Source organism: Felis catus, chromosome F1, assembly GCF_018350175.1.
Source record: "Felis catus isolate Fca126 chromosome F1, F.catus_Fca126_mat1.0, whole genome shotgun sequence".
NCBI lineage: Eukaryota > Metazoa > Chordata > Mammalia > Carnivora > Felidae > Felis > Felis catus.
This window is the reverse complement of record NC_058384.1, coordinates 7533016-7557239: the sequence shown is the minus strand read 5'-3', so window position 1 is coordinate 7557239 and position 24224 is coordinate 7533016. Positions and strand designations below refer to the sequence as shown.

The window sequence follows — 24224 nt, the reverse complement described above, 5'->3', positions numbered from 1 at the left end:
GGGTTCCCTTTTCACTATATCCTCATCAGCACCTACTGTCTCTTGTCTTCTTGAGGAGCCATTGTAACAGGTGTGAGGTGGTATCTCATCATTGTTTTTTTAAATTTTTTTTTAACGTTTTATTTTATTTTTGAGACAGGGAGAGACAGAGCATGAACAGGGGAGGGAGGGAGACACAGAATCTGAAACAGGCTCCAGGCTCTGAGCTGTCAGCACAGAGCCCGATGCGGGGCTCGAACTCATGGACTGCGAGATCATGACCTGAGCCGAAGTTGGCCGCCCAACTGACTGAGCCACCCAGGTGCCCCTCTCATCATTGTTTTGATTTGCCTTTACCTCATGATGAGTGATATTGAACATCTTTTCATGTGCCTGTTGGCCATTTTGATGTCCTCTTTGGAGAATGTCTATTAGTTCTTTTGCCCATTTGTAATCAGACTATTTGCCTTTTTTAAAAAATTGAGTTGAATGAGTTCTTTACATATTTGGATATTAACCCTTTAGCTGATGTATGGTTTACAAAACTTTTTCCCTATTCTGTAGGCTGTCTTTTCATTTTGTTAATTGTTTTTTTTTTTTTTTTGCTATGCAAAAGCTTTTGAGTTTGATGTAGCCTCATATGTTAATTTTTTGTTCTTGTTTGTGCTTTTGGTATCATGGAAAAAAATGATTACCAAGACCATTATTGATAAGCTCCTTCCCTACATTTTCTTCTAGGAGTTTTATGATATCAGGTCTTGACTTGAAGTCTTTGACCCATCTGAGTTCATTTTTGTGAGTGGTATGAGGTGGGGGCCCAATGTAATTGTTTGACATGTTTTCTCCAGTTTCCCCAGCACCATTTGTTGAAGAGACTATGCTTTCCCCATTGAGTGTTCCTGGTGCCCGTGTTCAATAGTAGTTGACTGTATAGGCCAGAGTTTAGTTCTGGGCTCTCTATTTTGTTCTATTTGTTGATGTTTGCCCATTTTTGTACTGTTTTTTTTTGTTTTGTTTTTTTGTTTTATTAATATGGCTTTGTTGTATAGTTTCAAATCAGGATGTGTGATGTCTCGAACTTTGTTCTTTTTCTCAGGATTGCTTTGGCTGTTTGGGGTCTTTTGTGGTTCCACACAAATTTTAGGATTGTTTCTTTTATTTCTGTGAAGAATGTTTTCGGTATTTTGACGGGGCTTGCACTCAATCTGTAGATCGCGTTGGGTAGTCTAGCCATTTTAACAATATTAATTCTGATCCAGGAACACAGTATGCCTTTCCATTTGTTTGTGTCCTCTTCAATTTTTTTCAGCAAAGCTTTGTACTTTTCATTGTGCAGATCTTTCACTTCCTTGGTTAAATTTATTCCTATTTTGTTTTTGATGCTATTGAGAATGAGATGGCTTCATTTCGTTTTCAGAGGCTTCATCACCAGTGAAGGAATGCAATTGATTTTGTATCTTGATGCTTTACTGAAATTGTTGATTAATTCCAACAGTGTTTTGACTGATTCTTTAGGACTTTGTGTATAGATCACATCATCGTATCATCAGCAAATCATGTCAATTTTACTACTCCCTTCCTGATGTGTAAGCCTTTTATTTCTTTGTCTTGCCTGATTGCTCTGGCTAGGGTTTCCAGAACTATACTGAATAGGAGTCGGAGAGCAGGCATCCTCGCTTTTTTCCCCACCTTGGGGAAAATGCTTTCAATTTCTCTTCAGTGAGTGTAATGTTAGCTGTTGGTTTGTCCTATACAGCCTTTGTTATGGTGAGGTATGTTCCTTTTGTACCAAATTTGTTAAACATTTTTTTTTTTATCATGAAAGGGTGTTTTATTTTGTCAGATGATTTTTCTGTATCGGTTGAGATAATCGTGTGATTTTTTATGTATTATTTTATTGATGTGATGTATTTGCCATTTGTTGATTTGCATATTATTGAAATATCCTTGTATCCCACTGATAAATCCCGCTTGGTCATTGTGTATAATTCTTTTAGTGTGTTCCTGAATTCGGTTTGCTACTGTTTTGTTGAGAATTTTTGCATCTATATTCATCCGGGATATTGGCCTATTGTTGTCTTGTGGTCTCCTTATCAGATTTTGACATCAAAGTAATGCTGGTCTCATAGAATGAGTTTGGAAGTGTTCCTCCTCCTTGATATTTTGAAAGAGTTTGGGGGAGGATTGGTGTTAATTCTACTTTAAACCTTTGGTAGAATTCTCCAGTGAAGCCATCTGGTCCTGAGGTTTTCTGTTTTGGGAGTTTCTTGATTACTGATTCAGTCTCTTTACTCATAATTGGTCTGTTCAGACTTTGTATTTCATCATGATTCAGTCTGGATAGGTTGTGTGTTTCTAGCAATGCATCCATTTCTTCTAGTTTATGTAATTTCTTGGCATAAACTTGTTCATAGGCGTCTCATAATTCTAGGTATTTCTGTAGTATCAGTTGTAATGTCTCCTCTTTCATTTCTAACTTATTTCTTTGAGTCTTTTCTCTTTTTCCCTTAGTCTGGCCAATGGTGTCAATTTTGTTTATCTTTGCAAAGAACCAGTTCTTAGCTTTGCTGATCCTTTCTATTGGCTTTTGGTCTCTGTTTCATTTATTTCTGCTCTGATCCTTAATATTTCCCCCCTCCTGCTAATTTTGGGCTTACTTTTTTTTTTGTTTGTTTGTTTGTTTTCCCCTAGTTCCTTGTGGTATAAAGTTAGGTTATTTGAGATCTTTCTAATTTCTTAGTATCTGTGTTTATGGTTATCAACTTTCCTCTTGAAACTGCTTTTGCTGTGTCCCACAATATTTGATACATTGTGTTTTCAATGTAATTTTTTATTTGCCTTTTGATTTCTTCTTTGACTCAATGGTTGTTTAGAAGTGTGGTTAGTGTCCATCTATTTGTAGATCTTCTTACTTTCCTCCTGTTGATTTCTAGTTTCATACTACAGTGGTCAGAGAAGATAATTGGTATGATTTCAACCTTCTTAAATTTGCTAAGATTTATTTTGTGGCCTAACATGTGATTTATCCTGGACAACGTTCCATGTGCACTTGAGAAGAATGTGTATTCTGCTGCTGTTGGGTGGAATATTCTACATATGTCTAAGCAGTGCATTTGTTCTAAATTTGTTCCAGATTCAACTGCAACATTTTCTTGTTGATTTTCTGTCTGGGTGATTTATCCATTGTTGATGGTGGGGTATTAGAGTATCCTACAGTTATTGTATTATTGTCTATTTCTCCCTTAAGATCTCTCATTAATTGTTTAATATATTTTGATGTTCCAGTGTTGGGAGCATGTATATTTATGATTGCTATATCTTCTTGACATACTGGCCCCTTTGTCACTATATAACGACCTTCTTTACTTCTTGTGACCCCTTTTGGCTTGAAGTCTATTTTGTCTATTATAGGTACGGCTACGCTTGCCTTCTTTTCATATGTTTGCTTGGAATATCATCTTCCATCGTTCACTTTGAGTCTGTATTTGTCTCTAGAGCTGGAGTGAGTCTTCCATAGGCAGCATATTGTTTTTTTATCCATCCAGCCACTCTGTGCCTTTTGATGGGTGAGTTCAACCCATTTTCACTGAGGGTGATACTAATATGTAACCATATATACTATATACTGCTGCCATTTTATTTTTTGCCTTCTGGTTATTTTGTCTCTATTGTTTCTTTTTTCTCTTTTTCTTGTTTCCCATTCTTTCTTTTTTTCCTCCATTTCTGCCTACTTTTGCCAGTTGGTGGTTTTCCATGATGATTTGTTCATTCTCCCCCTCTTTATATTTCGTGACTGTTGTAAGTTTTTGCCATGTGGTTACCATGGGGTTTACCCAAAACAACTCATAGAAAAACCAGTCCTTTTTCTGCTGATAGCAGCTTCCTTTTCTTGACCTATCATCCTTTTAATCCTCTCCTTTTATATTTTTGATGCCCCAAATCACCTCTTTTTATGTTATGATTTCATTACCAGCTTGCAGCAGCTGTCATTATTTTGGTGCTGTTTTTCTTTGACATTTACGATGTAGCTAAGAGTTTCATACTCTGTTCCAAAAAAAAGAGTCCCAGTTTTCTAATTCTGACTGCCTGTTTATCACCTTAGTCAGAATTTTGTGTGCTGTCAATTTTTTGTTTCAGCTTGAAGAGCGCCTTTCAACATTTCTTGTAAGACAGGTCCAGTGGTGGTGAACTCCCTCAGCTTTTGTTCGTTTGGGAAAGCATTTATTCCTCCTTCACATCTGAAAGGTAACTTTGCCAGGAGAGAGTATCCTTGGCTGCCGGCCTACATTCTTATTGTTCCTTCACGCATTTACTGGTTTTCTTCTGCAAGATGTATTTCGTGTGACTGAGGAAATAAATAATGAACAACCCCAAACCAAGGCCAAAATAAATATGCAAATTGCTAAAAGAAACAGCACTTGATTGCCAAAACAGGAAGAATTGAAATAGGGTTTCTGATTTTTTACTGCGGGATTGATTTAACCATACATCATTGTTCCCTTCACTTCTTACTTCTTTGAAAGTCAGAAGTCACTTCTAATATTGTTGCTTAATGATGGTGTATATATTTTTCTACCTGTGACCAACCACTTCTACTTTGGGAAGCTGTGAATTTTTCCTCTTTCATTTGGATGTTTAGCAGTGCGTAGACTAAAAGCTCAGCGTGTGGCACACTGACGCACTGATATTTGACAATGTCCATTTGTTCATTCTAGTTGAATTCTGAAAACTTTCTCCAGGACAATGTAATGACAAGTAACCATGCTGACTCTTAAGTAATTTTTTTGTAGGATTGAGAAGAATTTAATTATAACATGGATGTTTGAACTTCTTATGTCTCTGATGACTTTTTAAAAAAAAATTAATGTTTGTTTACTTTTGAGAGGGGGAGAGGCGGGCAGAGAGAGAGGGAGACACAGAATCTGAAGCAGGTTCCAGGTTCGGAGTTGTCAGCACGGAGCCCGACGTGGGGCTTGAACTCACGAATTCGTGAGATCATGACCTGAGCTGAAGTTGGATGCTTAACCGACTGAGCCCCCCAGGAGTCCCTCTGATGACTTTTCATTAGAATGCTTGATGGGATTGTGGGTTCGAAATATCCTAAGTATGATAAGAGAACTGCTCTTTGAACAGCCGCTGAAATGGTAGATTAATAACCAAAATGCAAAATTTCAGGTGAGTTTTCAGTTCTTTAACATTCTTTTAGTTTTCTTTAACTTCTACATTTCCAAGATATTTTAGATTCTCTATGCTAACTCCTTCCTCTCCGGCCACAAAGGATATTAATTTTGTTTGTGGGGCTTCATGGAATGAAGCTTTTGTCAATCCTAAGAAATCATCACCCCATTATCCCTTACTCTCATTCTGAATAATAGGAAAAGCAGGCAAAACGTATCTATTATGTTTCAAAGTCTTCTCAGAGTGAACTTGACATCTAAAACGAAATCTCAAACCAATAAATTGGAGAAAGATAAAAAAGAGATAGCAAACATGTAAAAGTATATGGGTAAACACCTACGAATATTCAAGGGATGTGCCATATTTTAAAGTAAAAATGTTTTAATAGTGTATCTTGTAGCTTAAAATGCTTTTTGACTGTCATTATGGGAGATCACTTTGCAGGAGACTCATGCTTTTGCAATCTTACAGGCATCTGCATAAAGAGGCTGCATATTAGGCATATGTTGGTTGGCAACATGAACAATATTCAAGCAAGAGAGGGCACGCTTCATCATTTATCTCAGTAAAGGGTTATTTTGAAATTGCAATTTCCCAAATTAAAAAGGTCTCCGGCTGTACTCTCAGAAATGTGCACTTTGAAAACTTTTCCTGGCTTTAAATGGGTTATTCAAAGCACTTATAAGTAGCCAAATCTGTGCATTCCTGGCAGGAGAGCAAAAGTGGGAGATATCTGGGGCACAGCCAGGCATTTATGCACTTAGGGGCATATAGTCCATCCCTAAATTTATTTCAAGTATTTCCCCTCTAAACAATGATGAATTGCTGTAAAAATCCCTTAATTTTTTAATTTAATTTAAAAAAAAATTTTTTTTCAACGTTTTTTATTTATTTTTGGGACAGAGAGAGACAGAGCATGAACGGGGGAGGGGCAGAGAGAGAAGGAGACACAGAATCGGAAACAGGCTCCAGGCTCCGAGCCATCAGCCCAGAGCCCGACGCGGGGCTCGGACTCACGAACTGAGAGATCATGACCTGAGCCAAAGTCGGATGCTTAAGCAACTGAGCCACCCAGGTGCCCCCCAAATCCCTTCAGTTTTTAAAATGCTCGCTTCCTCATAGAGAGGAATGGATTGACTGAGAACATATACATACTGAGTTTCTTTCTTCTTTAAGTTGAAAAAACACAAAAAATCAGCCTTTAATGAAGACTGACATGAATACGACCAAAATGATGTCTCCTTGGAGGAAAATCTTGCCAGACCTACTCAGTTTCAGTATATCCTTCAGGGACACCTGCTAGCTAAGAACTTTCAAGAAATATTTTTTGGGGAGCGTCTGCCAGGCTCAGTCAGTAAAGCATGAGACTCTTGATCTCAGGGTTGTGAGTTCGAGGCCCACACTGGATGCGGAGATTACTTTTAAAAAGTGTTAAATTATTTTTTTCCAGAAATTTTTTTTTCCAATTTATTTTATTTTTCAAATAAATTTCAAATTGAAAACAACCCGATCTCCATTCTAAAGTTGCTCTCATGCCTGTAAGGTAAAACACGGTGGTACTTCTGTAGGGTGAGTCCCCGAGTCCTTCAAATGGACTGAGGGAGGAGATGCATCATGGGTAAGTTGCAAATGCACTCGGAGGTCTGAACGGTGTGTGACCTAAAGGGAAACGGAGAGCACCTCAGTGTCCAGCCGGTTTCCTATGGTCCCCGGTTTGCACCTGGCCCTGGAGGCTGGGTTGGAGGACGAGGTTACTCACTCACTGACCTTTTGGTGCTCGTGCTGGAGATTGGCAGGTAGTCCGTGACAGCGATGTATACGTACTGCTTGGCGTCGTCTATCACGCTGTAGATGGCGTCTATGTCAAAGCTTCTGTTTTTAGGGCAGAAGAGTTTGGGAGAATTCTGTGAAGACACAAAAACCAAACTTTCAGAGGATTAATTTTTGTCAGCTGGGGCTTTCTCTTTGTTGTTGTTGTTGTTGTTGTTGATTTGTTTCAGTGGATCTTGGCTTCGAGGTAGATTTTTGAAACCAACTCTCCAGTCCTTTATGAGACTAGACAAATGTATTTTCAATCCCATCATAGTTGAGGCATGTTCAGACCAAGGTGTGGTGGGATGTGTCTCAAGTCTGACCTTTATGTCTGTTTGGGGAGGGAATTCTTGCTTTCAGGATACACACCTCTCATTTTCAGAGTATTCTAACTCACACTTACAGGGCTCTGGTGAACACTCCATCATGAACAACAGTTAACTTTCTCAGGTGTTACCATATAATACACATATGTACACACAGCAATCAATTTACCCCAAAAGTCATTTCATTTGAAAGGTGATGTGGGCATAAAAACATTCTAGACATACAATCTAAAAAATCTTGTGGATTTTTTCCCCTTTCATCATTAAGTCAGGAAGAAGAGTGCAAAGGTCATCAATAATTCTAAAGAAAAACCCAGCAAGTGACTAGGAAGACCAAATTCATCAGGAGGGACAGGGAAGGAGGATATTCTGAAAAACTCAAGTCAACGAACAAAGAGGCAAATTATACTTGAGGCATTTTTCTCCTGTTGCTCAAGGTGGTTTCCATCTTATAAAAATAAGGCGTTTTTGGATGAAATTGCTATAGAAAGATGTAGTTTGGCTTTCTCGTTGTTTTCCCAGCACACAGGACTAAAAATAGCATTACTGGGGTTGCTGTCTTACTCTGAGCAGCAGGAGGCAGTGGTGAGTGGAGGGGTGCACGTATGGGAGGGCTTCTGGAACTGTCCTCCATCCAACGCTCAGGACAACTCCCATCACTGTGCTGGTGGGAATGCCTATCCCGGCTTAGACAGAGGGAAGATGAAGCCGTTGTCTTGGATGTCCAAGCAAGACAGACGTGGAGCGTGGGGGCAGGAAAGGAGCCTGTTGAAGGTCATATACTCTCTCAACGTCCCTGCTCAGAAAGTCATCTTGGAAGGCGACTATCAGATTGAGTTTTTGATCATTTATTTTTCTTTTGGAACGAAGATGAGTTTCCAAGTCTTTTAAGAAACTTATGCCTGGGGCACCCGGGAGGCTCAGTCGGTCAAGTGTCCGAATGTTGATTTCAGCTCAGGTCATGATCCAGCATCGTGGGATTGAGTCCCATGCTGGGCTCTGTGCTGACAGCACGAAGCCTGTTTGGATCTTCTCTCTGCCCCTCCCCCCGCTTGTGCTCTCTCTCAAAATAAATAAGTAAACTTAAAAAAAAAAAAAAAACTAATGACAAAAAACCCTCACAAAAAAACGTAAAAATAGAGGTGCCTGGGTGGCTCAGGTCATGATCACAGTTTGTGGGTTCAAGCCCCGCATTGGGCTCTGTGCTGACAGCTCAGAACCTGGAGCCTGCTTTGGTTTCTGCGCCCCCCTCTCTCTGCCCCTCCCGCACTCACGCTCTGTCTCTCTCTCTCTCTCTGTCTCAAAAAATGAACATTAACAAAAAAATTTAAAAAACATAAAAATAAGAAAAGACACAACATAAACCCCAAACAAAAACAACAAAAGATAAAACCAACCAACCAACCAAACCCAGTGCTGGTCCCACACCTTTTCCCTAGCACACACGCAGTGGATACTCTGCCTGTCCCCAAGACAGGTGCTCCTGCTTCTAGTGGCCACTGGGTCTCCCTCTTACTCCTGACTGCCCCTCCTCCCATTCAGGCTCTAGTGGTCTTTCTTTGCTGGGGCTTTTACACATCATTTTCTCGTCACCATGGTGGACACACACACACACACACACACACACACATCACACTAAGCATTTCTGGTGTCTGGGAATCCAGTCTGAACCCACTGAACTATGGCCTCCAAGCCCTGGCCTCCCAATTCTCTGCCTCCCTCCTGTGCCAGCTATCACGCCCTCTGTGCCTGGCTCTCATCTGTCTGCCCCTGCACATTTGCTCCCGCCAGCCCTTCCGGCCCAAGCTTCCTTGTTCTTGCCCGTCAGTTTTGTGCTTTCTCTAGTTCAACTACAAGCTCCTCCATGAAACTTCTGTATTTCCCCAGCCAGAGGCCCCTTCTCCCTTCTCTGCCCGCCCATAATATGATTGATTTGCTACATTATTTAGCATATTCAAACTTGTGATTATTTGCACTTGCCTCATTTGCCTGCCTAGACTGTCACTGAGCTGATTTTAGGGACTGTACTTTACTCATTTTTCTATCTCCATGAAAACATCCAAAATTGACATTACTTAATTCCCTCAGCCTGTTGGGTCTGCTTTAAACGTTCTTCAGGCTAACATGGGGGAGCTGAGGGTCTTTGCTCTAGACAGGAGCTTAAGGAAGCTCCGACATGCGTCCAAGCACCCACGTTTCTGTTTCAGGAATTTCTTGAACTTCCTTGCATGTTCCAAAAATGAGGTTTTGGTTTCAGGGAGGAAAAAATTGAGGCACAGGAGTCGTTGCTGTCTTCACATTTGCTCTTATATCCTGCAAGTCTGGACTTTGGGTGCCTTTCAGTGACACAGGCTAGGCTCCAGCATTTATAGCCTGCAGCCTGCTGGCTGTGCACCTTACACGTGCTGAGCCTCGCAGCCTAAGGGATTAACAGTAGAACGCACTCTCACACTGGTTTCCCTTGAGGCTTAAATCGGGTAATGGCCTGTTCCCTGGCTGGGTGAGTGCCTTTCTTCTGTGCTTGCTTTCATTTGTTCAGCAAATAGTACGAAGTGCCCGCCATGCTCCGGCTCTAGGCTAGCCACCTGGCATATACCAGTGATCAAAGTAAGACTCCTGCTTCCTGGAGCTTCATTCTGGAACGTGCTACATTGTATTGCATTCATATGCAACCGCTGGGTTGCTCATCCCCTTTACCTTATGCCATGCTGTGCTTAGCATATGTTTTATATCCATATCTGTGGAATGAATGTGAAAGTGCTTCTTAAATTAATCAGCATTGAAGGTCTGTGTGATCCTCCAACCTCCATTCTTAATGGAGTTACTTCATGCTACGTCTTTCTAGCCACGTGTGAACAGTTCTTTTTTTTTTTTTTCAACGTTTATTTATTTTTCGGACAGAGAGAGACAGAGCATGAACGGGGGAGGGGCAGAGAGAGAGGGAGACACAGAATCGGAAACAGGCTCCAGGCTCTGAGCCATCAGCCCAGAGCCCGACGCGGGGCTCGAACTCACGGACCGTGAGATCGTGACCTGGCTGAAGTCGGACGCTTAACCGACTGCGCCACCCAGGCGCCCCGAACAGTTCTTTATTTGGATTTGCCTGCTGTATTGCTTCCTATGTTCCCATTGTCTAACCCAGTGCCTAAACCATGGCAGGTGCTCCATGTGTTTATTAAGGAAACGCATGACCCTCGGTATCAGTACTCCCCTGGCTCTAGGGGCATGGTGGTATGTGATGGTATGTTCCAGAGTCTGCTACCTTTGAAAATAGTGCTGAATATACTACTGGCTAAAAATGTTTGCTTAAGATATAAATGAATAAGGGGTGCCTGAGTGGCTCCAACTCTTGGTTTCAGCTCAGGTCATGATCTCAGGTCGTGATCTCATGAATATACTACTGGCTAAAAATGTTTGCTTAAGATATAAATGAATAAGGGGTGCCTGAGTGGCTCCAACTCTTGGTTTCAGCTCAGGTCGTGATCTCATGGGTTCAGGAACCCACATCAGGTTCCTGGCTGACGGCGGGGAACCTGTTTGGGATTCTCTGTCTCTGTCTCTCTGTCTCTGCCCCTCTTCCACTCATGCACTCATGCTGTCCACCTCCCCCTCGCCCTGCAAAATAAATAAATAAACATAAAAAGATGTAAATGAATGAACAACACAAAGAATGGTCTACTGATTCAGCAGAGGAAGTTAAATAGTTCCAATAGTTTAATTACAGAGAAGGCTGTTAAGTTTCCCTGTTATTGCTCCTGAATTAATTTTTTGAGCCTAGCACTGTGTACTCCTTTATTATGAGAAGGAGAAGGAAAACAGATTCTTCCCTGTTTCAGCTCTGTGATGACTTTTACCGCTCAAATGCTCTCACGTACCTTGCTTCTAGGCAATATGTCTCTCTTAGATCAAATAGTGCCTCATACACGCACGTAACTTGTTTTGCATATTCGTGAAATATTTGCCTTAGCGGGCTTCTGATTTATTTCACTATAGCTTCCTGGTTTTTAAGAAGTTCATACTCCATCCTCAAAATATATATGTTAAAATATAGTAAACACAAAAAGATAGCCCACAGAATGGGAGAACATATTTGCAAATTGTATATCTGATAAAGGAGCTATATGCAGAATGTATAAGAACTCTTACAACTCAGTAATAAAAACCAAATAAGAGCCACCTTCGTGGCTCAGTTGGTTAAAAGTCTGACTCTTGATTTTAGCTCAGGTGATGATCTCAGGGTCATGAGAGGAGTCCTACATCGGGCTCTGCACTGGGTATAGAGCCTGCTTAAGAGTCTCTCTTCCTCTCCCTCAGTCCCTCCCCGACTTGTGCTCTCTCTCTCTCAACAAACAGACAAAACCCAAGTAAACTAATGGAAAAGTGGGCAAAGGATTGGATAGACATTTCTCAAAAAAGATAAACAAATAGCCAATGAACATATTAAAATATACAAATGAAAACCACAGTGAGATACCATTTCATACCCATTTGGAGGGGTAAAATAAAGCAGAAAATAACAAGCATTGGCAAAGATGTGGAGAAAACAGAGCCCTCATTAACTGCTGGTGGAACTGTAAAATGGGGCAGCCAGTTTGGAAACCAATGTGTCAGTCTCTCAAAATGTTAAGCACAGAGTTGCCACATTCCCCAACACGGCCACTCCTGAGTACACACCCCAAAGCACTGAAAACAGGTGTTCAAATACAAACTTGCACACGTCAGTCCATGACAACACTACTGTCAGGACCCAAAAGATAGAGACACCCAAATGTCCATCAACCGATGGGGGAATAAACAAACTGGCATATCTGTATAATGGAGTATTATTTGGCCACGAAAGGGAACGAAATGCTGATTCATGCTGTAACCTTAATGGACTTTGAAAACATTATACTAAGTGAAAGATGTCAATTACAAAAGACTACATATTATATATGCTTCATTTATATGAAATACCTAAAGAAAGGAGAATTCTTTTTTTTTTTTAATTTTTTTTTCAATGTTTTTATTTATTTTTGGGACAGAGAGAGACAGAGCATGAACGGGGGAGGGGCAGAGAGAGAGGGAGACACAGAATCGGAAACAGGCTCCAGGCTCCGAGCCATCAGCCCAGAGCCTGACGGGGGCTCGAACTCACGGACCGCGAGATCGTGACCTGGCTGAAGTCGGACGCTCAACCGACTGCGCCACCCAGGCGCCCCAAGAAAGGAGAATTCTAAGGGACAGAAAGTAGACTAGCAGTTTCCAGGGGCTGAGGGAAGGGGAAAATGGAGAGTGGTTCCTAATGGTTTTCTTTGTGGTGATGAAACTGTCCTTTTATTAAAAACTTTTTAATGTTTATTTATTTTTGAAAGACAGAGAGAGACAGAGAATGAACAGGGGAGGGGCAGAGAGAGGGAGACATGGAATCCGAAGCAGGCTCCGGGCTCTGAGCTGGCAGCACAGAGCCCGATGAGGGGCTTGAACTCACAAACTGTGATGTCATGACCTGTGCAGAAGTCGAATGCTTAACTAACTAAGCCACCCAGGTGCCCCCAAAATAATCTAAAATTAGATGGTGGAGATAGCTGCACAAGCCTGTGATTACACAAAAACCCACTGAATCATATACTTTAAAAGAAATGCCATGGAATGTGAAGTATCTCTCAATAAAGCTATTAAAAAGGTAATTAACAATATGTAGTGGAGGTTCTAAAGACTAATATAACATAGCATTTTTCATAGCAGCACTAGGTTCCACTTAATGTCCTGCCCTCACTCACTAAACACATCTCAGTATACATGACTGATGGGTGAATGAACAAAACTATAATGAGAGATCAGATCTGTCTAGCACCCAGATCAGTAACTAGTCTATATATATATATATTTTAATGTTCATTTTTTTTAAATTAAAAAAAAATATTTATTTTTGAGAGACAGAGAGAGACAGAGAACAAGTGGGGGAGGGGCAGAGAGAGAAGGAGACACAGAATCCAAAGCAGGCTCCAGGCTCCGAGCTGTCAGCACAGAGCCCGACGCGGGGCCCGACCCCACGAACTGTGAGATCATGACCTGAGCCGAAGTCGATGCTTAACTGACTGAGCCCCCCAGGCGTCCCCGATGTTCATTTATTTTTGAAGAGAGAGAGAGAAAGAGAGAGTGAGTGTGCGCGTGAGTGGGGGAGGGGCAGAGAGACAGAAAGGGAGAGAGTGAATCCCAAACAGGCTCCATACTATCAGGACAGAGTCCAATCAGGGCTCAATCCCAGGAACTGTGAGATCATGACCTGATCAAGGGTTGGATGCTCAACTGACCGAGCCACCCAGGCATAGCAGTAGTCTTTATCTTGGAAAGCAAATTTATAATCTCAAGGGCTCTAAAAAGAAATCTGTAAGATAACAAAAACCCAGCCAACTATGGTTCCTGTCTTCTTATTTTAATGGGGAATTAAAATCAGAACTCACTGGCACCACGTTATTAGAGATCACATAGTTAAATCTCACCAAGGATCTTTGGGGTTCTGTGAGAAAATTAGAAATAATCCATATTTATATCATAATTTAAAACTTATATTTAACAATGCTAAATTGTTAATCATCTAAAAATCTAATCTGGGGAATGGCAATTCTTAATAATATGTGTTTTATGTGTCTATGTGTCTTCAATAATGTGTGTGTGTGTGTGTGTGTGTGTGTGAATTTAGTCTTGGTACTGTGAGATTATAAAAATATAATATACTATTTTAAGATGTTTTACACCAAATACTTTCTTTAAAAAAAAATTTTTTTTAACGTTTATTTTTGAGACAGAGAGAGACAGAGCATGAATGGGGGAGGGTCAGAGAGAGAGGGAGACACAGAATCTGAAACAGGCTCCAGGCTCTGAGCTGTCAGCCCAGAGCACGACGTGGGGCTCGAACTCATGGACCTGAGATCACGACCTGGGCCGAAGTCGGACGCCCAACGAACTGAGCCACCCAGGCGCCCCACACCAAATACTTTCAATTTAAATATATTTGCTTTGGCATGTTTGGCATACATCACTCAGAAAATTATACACATCCTAGAACTTTATATTAAAATTACTAATAAATCCAATCCAACATTTTTTGGAGCCTTGTGTAAGGTGTTGACCTTGACCAATGAGCAAGACGGTCCAGTATATGATCTTCAGAGGCTTTTAAATAGCAGGAGAGATGATCAATAAACAATCAACAAACAGCTACGAAAATATAATAGGTGCCACAACAGGGGTGAAATCAAGGAGGCCTGGGATTCCAGACCAATTCCACTGGTGGCGGGGGGGGTGTCTGACTTTATTTTATACCTGTAGGATTTTATACCTCTGCAAACGTGGTGTTCAATTAATACCTGTTGAATTGAAATTCAAAGGTAGGCTTGACATTACTAGGAAATAGAAAACAGTAAGTTAAAATAATATAATAAATAAAAATAGAAAATAGAGGCATCATATACTTGAAAAGACTACACCTAAAGGCATGTTTCAAAACTCTACTTATTTTGTGACAAATCATTTGATAAAACGCAATTTGTGAATCTGTCCCACAGTACAACAAAGATCTACATTTTAGTAGATTTTATTAAAGGCCTGGGCCCTCTCTCTGGGGTAGATATGTTAATTTTGGGATCAACAAAGGGGGATCTGCCACCTTTTTAAGAGTCAGAATTTAGGGGTGCCTGGGTAGCTCAGTTGGTTAAGTGTCCGACTTTGGCTCAGGTCATGATCTCATGGTTTTGAATTTGAGCCCCACATCAGGCTCTCTGCTGTCAGCTGGGGGGCTGCTTCAGATCCTCATCCCCCCCCGCCCCTCCCCACTCAGGTGCACATGCATGCACATGTTGTCTCTCTCTCTCTCTCTCAAAACTAAATAAACATTAAAAAAAAAAAGAAAAATTAAATGTATGCAAAACCCACATTCACGTCTCTAAGATTCAAACCGTAAATTGAAAATCTAGCAATTATCTGAAATTTGCTCACCATTCATTTCTTCCCTGTTGCTTCATCTGTTCTACTGGAGCTGGTTGAGCACCTGTCCTTTGGGGCATCATGTCACCCTGTTACCTTCTCTGCATTAAGGGATCGTTGGCAAATTTCCTATTGTGACTCATCGACAAGTTCAGGATACTATCTGGCCTTCTTGTCTTACAGGGTTGTCTTGAGAGAAACTTCAGAAATGAAACTGAATACATGAAGTCGTTTTGCTAGTAAAACACCCCATACAATATGCTACTTGCTACTACATTGCTGACCTCCACATATTAAAAAGAAAAGGCTTTTTCACTTTGATGAAAATCTTTCAGTCTATTTTCTGCTATTTGCATTTATGTGAATTTGTTAAGACAAACAACTTCAACATCCTCTTTTGTCTCAATTGCTACATGTCTAAATTTTCAGACTGTGCTTTCATTTTAATTGACAAAAAGGTCAGAATTCACTCTTCAGTGACACGTTCTTCAGTGATATAAAAATTGTTGGCATAAAAGCACTCCTGTCAGTGGGGGACCAGCATGTTGAATTGGGAGCATGGTCTTAAAGAAATTTATCTAGGCCCCAGGATCAATTCAGAAGGCTGTTTCATTTTTTTTTTTTAATTTTTTTTTTTTTTAGCGTTTATTTATTTTTGAGACAGAGAGAGACAAAGCCTGAATGGGGGAGGGCCAGAGAGAGAGACGGAGACACAGAATCTGAAACAGGCTCCAGGCTCTGAGCTGTCAGCACAGAGCCCGGCGCGGGGCTCGAACTCACGGACCGCGAGATCATGACCTGGGCCGAAGTCGGCCGCTTAACCGACTGAGCCACCCAGGCGCCCCCAGAAGGCTGTTTCAAATCAAAATTCTAAGGTCTCACCCCAGGTCCAGTGGATCAGATCCTGGCCTGGGCAATGGTGGGAGGCTGCATATCTGCATTTTATTTATTTTATTTTATTATTTTATTGTTTATTTATTTTTGAGAGAGATAGAGACAGCGCAAGCAGGGGAGGGGCAGATAGAGAGGGGGAGAGAGAATTCCAAGCACTGTCAGCACAGAGCCTGATGCAGGGCTCAGTCTCAGGAACTGTGAGATCAAGACCTGAGCCCAAACCAAGAGTCGGACGCTTAACCAACTGAGCCACCCAGGCACCCCATGTAAATCTACATCTTCAACAGGATCCCCAGCCAGTTCTTAAGTTTTTAAAGTTTGGTGGACCAGGGCTTGCAGGCACGGCTATTCACATTGCCCATTCCCAGTGACCCTGTGGGACAGCAGTGGGTGGTAGCTGTGGGAGGTGGGGAGTGGCAGTTTCCAGTGGAGTCAGAGGCCTGAAGCTGTGCCCTGCCCTCTGGGCCTCCTCCCTCAGCCTCGATCAAGTACACTTCTGCTTTTACCTGTTTTACACACCAACATGCCTCAGAGTTTTTCATCAAAGGTTTCTATCGCTAAAAACAAGTCTGACAATCACTGAAGTAGGGCATGGAAAACGGGATCTGGTTCAGAGGACCTGGGAGCTGGTGCCTGTCTTGGCTCCCGCCGTGAGGGTCTTTGTGCTAGTAGATAAGCCTCATCCCTTTGTCTGTAACAGGGTTACAAAGCTGGGTCTAGCTTAACAGATGGCCAGAGGGATCAAATTCGATAATACTAAGCATAAGGAACTAGGGATGAATATTAACATTCATTATTATCACTAGGGACAGCATATGATTAGGCGTAAAAGTGGGTGTATCTTGGGGCGCCTGGGTGGCTCAGTCCGTTAAGCTTCCGACTTCCGCTCAAGTCATGATCTCACAGTTCGTGAGTTGGGGCCCCGCGTCGGGCTCTGGGCTGACAGCTCAGAGCCTGGAGCCTGCTTTGGATTCTGCGTCTCCTCTCTCTCCACCCCTCCCTTGCTTGCGCTTGGTCTCTCTCTCTCTCTCTCTCTCAAAAGTAAATAAACATTAAAATAATTTCTTTCAGAAAAGAGTGGGTATATCTTACCTCGTCAAGGGGTGGGACAGAACTGATCTTTAGAATTCGGGCTTGCCCAGCACAAGATCACACTCGAACATTCCAACTTCGGAAGAAGGGAGAGGAGGAGCGAGAGGGCAATGACTCACCGACACAAATGCTTGAGATTTGGTGTCGTTCAGCTGAAGCTGCAATTTCTTTTCGTTGTCGTAGACTCCATAGAGCCTCTTGGACCAGGTCTGAGGCACTCTGCTCTTGAATTTTAATGAGCTATACAGAGCGAATATCCTCTGTAAATCCAGGACCAGGCAGCTGCAGTTGTAGAAGATGACACCGAGTTCTTTCATCTGTGAAATTAAAATAGAAAAAGCATCGGTGCCACGTACGACGGGTGGCGCTATTTTCAGAGAAAGAAAATGCACAAGAATGCAGCGGTAGCGACTCCTTCCCTCGCTGCTGTTATACAGAAGTGTGCAGATACGGGCATGTTGCGGGGTCTGGAGGGGACACGGTATAAAAATGCTTCAAGATTTCAGGAGAACTTTGGCTTGCGTTTTTGCATTTGGGGTCTTACAGATAAGTTTTCCATAGTCACTTCCGCTTTTACATCAGCTCTTCAGATTCATTCCCTTAAAACACTTTCTCGTCCGGATCCTTAAATCGTGCGGCGGCACCCAGGTTTCCATGGCAGCATCGTGGAACGGTTGACATCGTGGATTCTGAAGTCAGACGGCCTGGAATTAGGCTCCAGTTCCACAGCTTTCTAGCTGTGTGACTTTGGGCAAGACTCACCATCTCCGGGGCCTCAGTTTCCTTCTTCCCTAAAACTGGGTTAATAGTGTTTATTGCACACAGCTGCTGTGATGCTTAACATGGTCAGTACCATTAAAGGGCTCAGAAGAGTGTCCATGACTTGTAACTCACTAAACATAGGTTAACAATCATTAGTTACTCTTAGTAACACTGCACAAGCCTCAGGAGGAACACCCCAATACACCCTTGCAACGAAGGGACCAGAGAGGAAAGGGAAGCTCAGGAGGGTAAGCAAAAACACTCGCCCCAAGTGAGAGATCTTATCAGCAAGAGATGGAGAATTTAAATTCAGGTTTCTGACCCTTGATCCAATACACCCAGGAACATAGCAGCACTGGCTTCATCTGAGTCTAGGATCACTTTGTAAGAGTTACAGATGATTTCCAATTTAGTCCATGAAAGTGGCAAAGTAAAATTGGTCCAATACACCCAGGAACATAGCAGCACTGGCTTCATCTGAGTCTAGGATCACTTTGTAAGAGTTACAGACGATTTCCAATTTAGTCCATGAAAGTGGCAAAGTAAAATTGGTCCAGTACATCCAGGAACATAGCAGCACTGGCTTCATCTGAGTCTAGGATCACTTTGTAAGAGTTACAGACGATTTCCAATTTAGTCAATGAAAGTGACAAAGTAAAATCGGGGTCATAAAAGACAGCACAAAGACACATGCCCAGGGAGGGCAGTGCTAGGGATGCCTGGGCCCTTTAGAGACCTGAGTCTGACTCCCCTCCTATGTCTTCCTCTAGCTCCCCAGTGAGGACTCTACTCAGGATTACAGAAGACGTCACCTAGGACTCCCTAATACAGTATGTCATGGAGGTATTTCCCTGTTCATCTATACCCTCCTGGAGTTGTTCCACCAGCTCCAAAGTGACTACAGAATAGATGCACACACATTATTTAATCTGCTGATGGACTTGTCCCTCTTTTTTCTCTAGTGCAAAAAATAAAGCAATGGGTGTCCTTATACATATATCTTTGTGCACCTGTGGAAGTATTTCCCCAGTATAGATTCCTAGAATTGGATGGACAAGCAGAAGGACAATTAGAGGCTAAGAAAGTGGGAGGAGATGGGGCGCTTAGGTGGTTCAGTCACTTAAGCATTGGCTTAGGTCATGATCTCAGTGGTTCATGAGCTCAAGTCCTGCATCAGGCTCCATGCTGGGCCTGCTGGGATTCTCTCTCTCTCCCCATCCCTCTCTGCCCCTTCCACATTTGCTCTCTCTCTCTCAAAATAAATAAATAAACTTTTAAAAAAAAGTGGGAAGAGATAGGGCAGGGTGGGTGTATCAGGCATGTGCAAAGGCACTGAGGCTGGTGGGGATACAATCAGAGCTGTGTGGCTAAAGCTGAACGAGCTAGGAGAGAACAATAATGTGTGTGAGCGTGTAGACATTTTTTGTTTAAATTTATTTATTTATTTGAGAGAGAGAGAGAGAGCGTGCACATGAGCAGGGGAGGGGCAGAGAGGAGAGAGAGAGAATCCCAAGCAAATCCCAGAGAATTTTGCACTGCCAGTGTGGAGCCTGGTGCAGGGCTGTGAGACCTGTGAGACCATGACCTGAGGCCAAAACCAAGAGCCAGAGGGAAGCTTAACGGACTGAGCTACCCAAGCATGCCGAGATATTTTTTCTGATGGCAGAGGGTAACACTGTAGGGACAGGGGTGGCAGATCCTCAGGGGCCTTTGAGCTGGGATAAATAGCTTGGCATTTATGCTGAAGATCCTGGGGAAGCAGGCAAGGAGGGTCGGGGTGTGAATTGAAAAGGGCCGTTTGGCTGTGCTGTGGAGACAGAAGACAGGGTGAGGGAGCTAGGGTACAATATTCAGCCCCAGGCCTTGGCGGTAGGAGGCAGAAAGATTTACCTGTTCTTAGGTGTTTTCCAATCTCAGAGGCTTCAAAAAATTGTCTAGAGTAGCTGCTAATGATGGCTAATCTTGTGCCAGGTTGAGGAGGAGCCCACCCAGCTGTTTGCCCACAGGGTCTCTGGAATATTCGGCTCTGCATCTGACCCTCACGCTCTTGTACCTTTTTGGGTGAGAGCAACACTGCCACCTTATCTTCTCCTGGGGAGCCTTTTGCATTTCACATTGTTCTAGTTCAGCAGGTATAATACCCAGGCTCTTTGTCTGGGGTGGCGGTAGGTGGGAGAATCTGAGATCTGCCTCCCGCGTGGGTAAGGAGCTGTCCTCAGGACCAGAGCCTCCCTGACATGCTTCTTCGTCTGCCAGACTCAGGCAAGGTTAGTGCACATCCAGGGGGCCCAAATTCTCTGGTGGGGTTTGGCTCATAAAGTCAGCCTTGCCTCTCCGGGTTCAAGACATCAATTTCCTGCCCATCTTCATCCCCTGTAGCACTGCCTGACCCATCCCGCCAAGGCTGCTTCGAGAAGAAGGACTTGTGCTGTGTGTCAGGATGAGCTCCCCTCAGTATCTGTAGGATTGTGGCTGGTGACCCTCCCTGGTTTTAAATTCGGTGGAGGCACATTTGCATCTTAATCCTGCAACTTGCTTGTTGACTAGCCTTGGGCAAATTACTTAATTCTTAAATTTCAGTTTATTGTTCAATGAGGACAATATGGGTCTCCCAAGGTATGCAGTTAGGATAATATAATTTTGATAGCTAGTGTTGATGGAGTGCTTAGTTGGTGTGTGTACTGGGTTGAATAGTGCTCCCTCCCCCCAAATTCATTTCCGCCCGGAACCTGTGAATGTGACCTTCTTGGGAAATGCGGTCTTTGCAGATGCAATCAAGATGAAGTCATACTGAATTATGGTGGGTCCTAAATCTAGTATGACTGGTGTCCTTATAAAAAAAGGAAAATTCAGGCAGACGCACAGGGGGAGGGCTATGTGAAGACGGCGATTGGAGTAACACACCTACAAGCCAAGGAACACAAAGCATTACCAGCAACAGCCAGAAGCTAGAAGGAGGAGAGGAAAGACTGTCCCCTAGAGCCTTCCGGGAGAGCGGGGCTCTGCCAACACCTTGATTTCGCACTTCTAGCCCCCAGAACTGTGACTGAATAAGTACGTTCCTGCTCTTGGAAGCCACCAAGTTTGTGGCTAGTTGTTATGGAAGCTCTAGGAAACATACGCGGTGCCTCATTGGCTTTCCTCCTGAAAGTGGGTCAGGTAGATACAGTGTCCACCCCATTTTACAAGGGGGAAACTGAGCTTGGATAATTTGCTCCCTGGGAGATGACACAGCTGAGATTTCAACTCGGAAGGCTGCATGCCTAGCCACTATGATAATACCCCGCTTAGCACCTGGCTAGAATACAGTCCATGGCACCTCCTGCTACCAATTCTGCGAAGCCTTTTCTGGCCAACCCATTGCCTGCTTTGTCTAGTACTATACCTGTTGCCTATTTCTGATGTGGCATGTCTTACACTATATCATAATTAAAACAAATTATGTGTCTGTTTTTCCTAAGTGACTCTACAGTCTCTGAAGAGACTACGTCAGGTTCATAGTTTGTTTTGTTTTTTTTTTCCAGTGCTGGATTATAATACTTGCCTAGAAAATGTTCATTGAATGAATGCCTGCCCTTGGAAATGAATAAATGGTGGTCAGAGATGAAAACAAGTTCCCTTCTGAATCCAGGAGCCCAAGCTCCAGGTTAGCCCAATGCTTTCTGATCCCGAGTACATGAATTTAATAAGAATCTCTCTTCTGGTACCGAAGGAGCAGAAAACCTAGCGATGGCCATACCCAGAGACCCGCCTGGAAGATTTTTCACAAGCATGGTGCTGAGTGGTCAGTATCAGTGGCAGGCCTTACATTGGTCAGTGAACTAACTGTCCTCTAGACATGCTTCCTCCACCTACCAACATGGGACACAGAGACCAACATGAGCTTGTCTTTTGAATGCAGACTGCCTCAAACAGGTGCACACTATCCAAGTCCCAGTGGAGTCTAAGACAGAATACCACTGAAAGTAGAAATCTAGGGGATCATTTGATTTTTCACCCAAAGGGGAACTCATTGATCATTATTCTTTTTACTGTTTTCAGGTTACTTGTTCACACATGACAAACATGGATTTTTGGAGACCTCTGACCAAAGGCTGAATAAGAATGCCATGCTTCCCTGTCCACCTCTTTACTCAGGAATACACATCTGTTAGTCTTCCAGTGGAAGTTATGCCCCTTTGTTGTGGTTGGGGGCGGATTAAAGCAAACAGTAGTTGTTGGGGAACAAAACCACATCCTCCCCACACCCTGTCATTATCTACTGATTCTGTCCTGATATGTAGAATGATATTAAACATAGTCACAACACTACTGTGAGCTTCCCATAATTGTGAAGAAAGACAACCACTTTTTAATGATACGACATGATGCATCTGGGTAAGTACTAATATAAAATTTGACATCTAGAAGGGTGCCGGGATGGCAATTCTGATAGCCTTTCCCTGCAAGCGAATGAGAGAGAGGTCTCTCAATATGACTTAATCATGACACATGACACAGTAGGTCATCTCCTGGAACGGGCTCTGAAGACAGACTAACTCCACCATGAGAAGGCACTTAACCTCATCTGTAAATGGACGTACATCAAAGGACCACTATGAAGAATAAATGGAACAAAATGCATGTAAAACACTCGTCTCAGTGCCTGGCTCAAACGGTGTTAGCTTCCGTTCTACCAAGATCTAGCTTTCTTCTGCTTCTCCTGAGAAGGATGCTTCTACTATACTCTTGCTCTAAAAGGGGCACAAATTTGTTTGAATTAAACAAAAGAGGTGTACAATTTTACTTTAGCCACCAACAGATTCCAGACACTTGAGTCACAAGTGTGAGGGTAGGAAGTCACTCCTCAGACACCATTTGTGGTAGGTACACTTGGTGCCAGAATAGTCACAACAGAATAGCTATTTCAGATGGATGAAATACGACATTTTCACTTGCTTCTCTGGGTCAGCCCTTACTGGTCTTGAGCTTGATCCTTTATCAGATGATCGTGGGGTGGCAGGAGGCTGGCACAGTGGCTGGAACAAATTGGTGTAAGAAAATAGTAAGGTGCCACTGGACAGAGCTGAAGAAGGACACCACAGGGAAAAGGAGTACACTGAAGTGAGACCATGGGGTGATGTAAATGGCTGGTGAAGGATCTCCATGGGGGCAAGAGAATGACTAAAGGTTTAAGGCAGGACAGTGACAAAGTAGCACGGTTGTGCCAGCTTTCTGTGGACTTCTCCACTGAAGTCTCAAATCTGGACATGCAGGTCATTTGTGAAAGCCTCCAGCCTTACATGAAGGTGGAGGGAACAGTGACCTTTGCCTGAGCCTATGGAACTCAGTGCCCAGACCTTTGAGGCCAACTTCCCTTAGAAGTCACCCCACTGGGGAACCAGCTTGAGAGTAAAAATTTAAGGCTCCGGCCATTGGGTTTCCAGGGAATTTATAATTTTCAATAAATTAAAAAAATAATTTATCCAATGTTTAAATTACCAACTAGATGTCAACAAAGAGGATGTACAGGAAACATACCTCCACAAAATGAAGGCTGTATATGAAAAACCCACAGCTAACATCAAACTCAGTGGTGAAAAACTGAGAGGTTTTCCTCTAAGGTCAGGAACAAGGCAAGGATATATCCACTCTTGCCACTTTTATTCCACATAGTATTCGAAGCCCTAGCCATAGCATTTAGATAAGAAAAAGAAATAAAAGGCATCCATATTAGTAAAGAAGAGTTAACCTGTCATTATTTGCAGATGATATGATACTATACATAGAAAGCCCTAAAGACTCCACCAAAAAGTAATAGAACTAATATATGAATTCAGTAAAGTTGTAGCATGCAAAATTAATACCAGAAATTGGTAGCATTTTTATGTTCTGACAAGAACGTAGCAGAAAAATAAATTGATAAAACAACACCATTTGCAAGTGCACCCAAAAGAATAAAATGCCTTAACCAAGGAGATGAAAGACCTGTACTCTAAAAACTATAAAACATTGATGAAAGAAATTTAAGATGACACAAACAAATGGAAGGATATGCTATGCTTGTAGACCGGAAGAATTAATATTGTTTAAATGTCCATACTACCCAAAGCAATCTACAGACTCAATTCAATCTCTATCAAAATGCAAAGAGCATTTTTCACAGAACAAGAACAAGCAATACTAAAATTTGCATGGAACCCAAAAGACCCGGAATAGCCAAAGCAATCTTGA

At 42.5% G+C, this 24224-nt stretch overlaps 1 protein-coding gene across 6 annotated transcripts in view; it reads right to left on the bottom strand.

The window, feature by feature from the left end:
• PLD5 (phospholipase D family member 5) overlaps positions 1–24224 on the bottom strand; it is a 423318-nt gene that overhangs the window by 27611 nt on the left and 371483 nt on the right. For all 6 annotated transcript variants that reach the window (XM_023247983.2, XM_023247982.2, XM_023247984.2 and 3 more), the window contains 2 exons: positions 17369–17566; positions 6925–7061 (listed from right to left, as the gene is read on the bottom strand). In XM_023247983.2, coding sequence (XP_023103751.1) covers positions 6925–7061; positions 17369–17566 — 335 coding nt within the window. The remainder of the gene's footprint in view (positions 1–6924; positions 7062–17368; positions 17567–24224) is intronic.